The following is a 4,883-nucleotide window of genomic DNA, read 5'->3' as shown; positions in this document are numbered from 1 at the left end:
GTATAACTCTGAATATTATAAATTTGTGCGGCTGAAAAACCAAGATGCAGAATGACAAAAATTATCTAAAAAAATTAGCTTGGTTTCGAAAATCGTTTAACTTAACATTTAACTTATGAAAATAATCAGCACAGACTAATTGCTCCTTACAAATCATAGAATACAAATATATTTCATTTTCTTTACAAATATATTGAACGATAGACGGAGTTTATGTTAGTCTGCACACCAATATCATTATTTTAAATTAGCCATTGTTATCAAAAAATGAATAAAAACGCAGTTACATGTTTTGTTTTTTTTTTAAATCTAAGAAAAGAGTTATATTAATTCTCGTTTGACGTCAGTTTAAATCGCTCTATCGTTAATATTGTCATATAAGCTAAGCCTACGGATATCACCTACCTCCAGACTTTTCCAGACAGACCTTACAAATCCGATCGGAGAGTGTCATGCGTTTAAAACTTTGGATGGAAAAATAAACAACGAAATCGTTTGTCATGTCGGGATAAAGCAAATGATGAAGAATTTCAGAGACTCTCTAGTACTTGTGTTCCCTTCCTTATTGAATTGAAATATACCGTGACTGAAGAATTTAAAAGTATATGTGTATAAAAACAGTTAAATATTAAATATGGAGAATATGGGAATTAGTTTTATTTTGAAGTTGATCGTGATAATTTTATTCATTTTAACTGTAATAAGAGGTAAGTTTTATTTTCATATTTTAGTAATATTCATCCGTTCGGTAATCAAAGTCACCTAAATTCTGTCGCTTGGATATTTCATCAACGGTCAGTACTAGAGCCCAAGACATTGTGAACTCATATCTTTTGTAGAGTTCTTCTTCTGTAGAGTTCTTCTTCTGTAGAGTTCTTGTAACAGCAATGTGAACACGGTTACTGACAAAATAATATCTGAAAAACGGGAAATATTAAATAAATAATGAGACAATGAATGAAATGTAAATATTGTGACACTTTGTAATTGATCGTACGATATCTTGTTTTCCCTATTTTCTTGTTTTTATCATTTTCGGATTTACGTCTAACTAACGGCCAATGGCAATATTCCAATTTCAGCTATATGTATGGCCATCTAAATATTTACTTTACCAGCTGATAGAGCTCAGTTTCAGCTATCTGTATAGACATCTAAATATTTACTTTACCAGCTGATAGAGCTCAATTTCAGCTATCTGTATAGTCGTTTAAGTATTTACTTTATCAGCTGATAGAACACAATTTCAGCTATATGTATGGCCATCTAAATATTTACTTTACCAGCTGATAGAGCTCAGTTTCAGCTATCTGTATAGTCGTCTAAATATTTACTTTACCAGCTGATAAAGCTCAATTTCAACTATCTGTATAGTCATCTAAATATTTACTTTACCAGCTGATAGAGCTCAGTTTCAGCTATCTGTATAGTCGTCTAAATATTTACTTTACCAGCTAATAGAGCTCAGTTTCAGCTATCTGTATAGTCGTCTAAATATTTACTTTACCAGCTGATAAAGCTCAATTTCAACTATCTGTATAGTCGTCTAAATATTTACTTTACCAGCTGATAGAGCTCAGTTTCAGCTATCTGTATAGTCATCTAAATATTTACTTTACCAGATGATAAAGCTCAATTTCAACTATCTGTATAGTCATCTAAATATTTAATTTACCAACTGATAGAACGCTACTTCAGCTACCACTTATCACTTTTCAGAATGTTAGTGTAAGCTTATTGTTCATCTTTTTCAGCCGAGTTGAAAAATGAAAGGATTTTCTCGATACGACACTTAAACTGGACAATGGCGGCTACTGGATGTAAAGACTCGTTTAACCAGGTGTTACTAGAGATGCACAATGAAAATGATATGGAAAGTATCAAGAGGGACGAAATCTCAAATCTTAATAGGTATGTATTCATGTATGGTAGTATTGTTTCAACTGTAGGACTGTCTGTTCTGGTGCGGCTGTTCTCACGGTCGTGGGTTCTCATCTGATTTTCATTGAAGAAGCCATCTTTCCTTATTTATCCCAGTTGACCATTGTAAACAGGTACGGTTAAGATCAATGTCAAAAGGTTTAGTCAAGTATCAACTGGTAGACAGGAGCATCGTCAAGTTACAAAACTCGTTTTTATTTTCTTTTTAACCAGTGCATGGTCACTCTTTGAGAATATCTAGACCAATTTCACCAGCTTATGTTAAAAGCCTACTTTTCTCACGCGATCCAACCGGAAGTAACTGATTACACCGATAAGGGTTTTGCTAATTTTATGAAGATGACTCTAATTCACAAAGTTATAACTTTATCTCTTAGAAAGAGCTATTTGAAAAATCGATGGGTTAGGTGTAATGTCATTCAACGAAATTTGAAGTAAGTTTGGAACTGTCAATGTAACTCTCTGATGAAAAGTTCTCTCAATAACTGTCTTGAACACATTCTGCCCAGATAACCATTTAGATGAGCATTTAAACCTCTCAGTAGTTCAAGATTACTGCGATTCAGGGATATTATCTTGTGGTAATAGTAGAGAGGCTCAAATGCATCAAGTCTTGAAATTGACTATAACTAGTATTTTCTACAAAAACAGGACATATTGGTTGGGGTTACGTTATTATAAAGAACGAAATGAGTTTCGCTGGCAGAATGGTAGAATTTCAAACTGGAGTAACTGGCATCCTGATCAACCTGTATTCGCTGGTGATAAACCCTGTGTTGCTATGTCAACTATAACTTCAACCTGGAAGGCGTGGAACTGTAGCGATGAATTACCTTACGTTTGTCACGATCGTAAGTATAACTTTATTTAAAATATCTTATGGTTATGGTCGTATGGTCTTTCAGGCTCGTAGTTTTACTGTTCACTATCATTAGTTAATATGACGTTGTTGTGTTGGTTGCTGAGCTACAAATTCTCAAGTTTTAGCAATGAAAACGATCGTCATTAGAATGAATTAAACCCAAAAGAGTCCAATTATTCAAGGCTAGTTAATCCTCATAATAATTCTTGGTTATCAAGACGCTAAAAGATGTTATAATTAGAGATTTTATTACGTTGTAATTGTTGTGTCAAAATTTTTGCATTTTCAGCCCCAGTTACAGACGTAGCTGTAAGTATCAACTTTTTTATAAACGTTTTTACTTCACCGAAAATAGGCTAAACCAAACTAAATACAGATGCGCTATAGTATATATATACTATACACCCTCCCACCCCAGACCACCACCCAACACCACCACTTATGTAGAGATTTGTTTCTGATTCATCTCCTTTTAGAAGTGCAACCGAATTCAAACATTTTAAAGTTGTTTCATTGAATCCAGTTCTTAGCTTCCACTTCGTAAAGAGCCAATTAATATCATAAGACACAGCACGGTAGGATATACAACTCATTTCATAAGCTTAGCCCTATAACGTACTGAAGGGCGGAAATCTCCATTTTATTTGAATATCTTATGCTTTCCTTACAGGTGATCGAGACTACGAGTCAGCCAAGTCAATCTATCATAATACTAGTACTGATATATTCGAGTATTGTGTTAGTAGTTACTATAGTCTATATTATAATCAGTTATCTGTGTATTAAGACAATAAAAGAAGATCGATTCGCCTTACCCACAGTCCCGCCTAAAATAAAACACTGGCCGAGTTAAATAAACTATTACAGAACATGCCAGAATCAACGAAAATCTAAGAGTGTATTAGATTTTGTGATATCTCTCATTACGTCAAAATAAAAGTGGTTGCTATGTGACGTAACGATTCTAAAATCATAGCGACCCCTATAATGATGAAATTTCCCGCCATAATTTAATTCAGTCAATCTAATTGGTTACGAACTAAATTATTGACCAATTGTGTCCATGTATGTTTCGGATAAACAAACCGAAATTCCAAAATTGGACTCCAGATGACACTTTATACAATTCAAGAAGATATGAGTATTTGAAACCTTCTGAAAATCTTAAAATGTTGAAAAAACAAAGCGACAGAGAGAATATATTTTTGTCTTGAAGTTTTCTACTGGAACTTCAGCCTTAAAAACTGTGAAACTTTTATTCTATGCGTTTAAAACATCTTCTGTGATATAAATGTTAATTATTATATTATATATATATTGTGAAAAATTCTACACTAGTGACGTCACAAGCACCATATTTTTTATATTACATAAACACCCTTTTGTACTCTTCAAAGTTATCAATTCAAGAATAGTGGTTATTGCAGTCAATTATGACGAAGTAACAATTTGACACTGTGAAGATGTTGTGGTTATCTCTATCGACAGAACGAAAGGATCAGACGATTTCATAATGACAAGGCGGTAGGAGGAGGATAAGAATTTGTATTTACGACCGTCATGAGAATTTAATAGAAAGAAAAACTAGACCTGTTTGACACAGATCTGTCAGCTTCCGAGCTAGTTAACATTTATATTTGATAAAACGTGAATTGGAAGAGACTGTTAATGTTTGGATGCTGGAAAGCTGTAAATAGAATTACATTAGAACCCCCGTTCCCAACCTGAAGTGTTTTCACACCCTGGGGTTGTGGAACTAGGGTCTCAAGGGTGTAGGAGAAGAATTTATTTTGAATTGAGAGAGCACCTAACATCATCACATGCTAGAAATGTGGATGAAACAAATTTTTGGGGGTATGAAAGGTCCAGGTGATTGCTCCAGAGGTTTGAAGGCTGAAAAAGTTTCGGAACCACTGAATTAGAATGTGATTCAAAATGAAATTTCTCAGACTGCTGTTTTTTTGTTGTTGTTTTTTTTATTAGTTTACTCCACTTGAGATCAGAAAACAATTCGACATTTCTACTTTATAGTTTTCAAAACTGCATGACCAATCAGATACAAGCTATTTCACAATTTCTC

The 4,883-nt window shown here is 33.6% G+C and overlaps 1 protein-coding gene across 1 annotated transcript; it reads left to right on the top strand.

The window, feature by feature from the left end:
• Positions 1–634: 634 nt before the first annotated feature.
• LOTGIDRAFT_171967 (hypothetical protein) lies at positions 635–3,589 on the top strand (the record flags this gene model as incomplete). The annotated part of the gene is made up of 5 exons (XM_009048542.1): positions 635–707; positions 1,755–1,911; positions 1,950–2,054; positions 2,593–2,792; positions 3,474–3,589. 5 exons carry the CDS (start codon positions 635–637, stop codon positions 3,587–3,589), a joined length of 651 nt encoding a protein of 216 aa, XP_009046790.1.
• Positions 3,590–4,883: the final 1,294 nt, after the last annotated feature.

Source organism: Lottia gigantea, assembly GCF_000327385.1.
Source record: "Lottia gigantea unplaced genomic scaffold LOTGIsca_124, whole genome shotgun sequence".
Lineage (NCBI taxonomy): Eukaryota > Metazoa > Mollusca > Gastropoda > Lottiidae > Lottia > Lottia gigantea.
The sequence above is the reverse complement of the archived record's forward strand: the minus strand, read 5'-3'. Positions and strand labels throughout refer to the sequence as shown.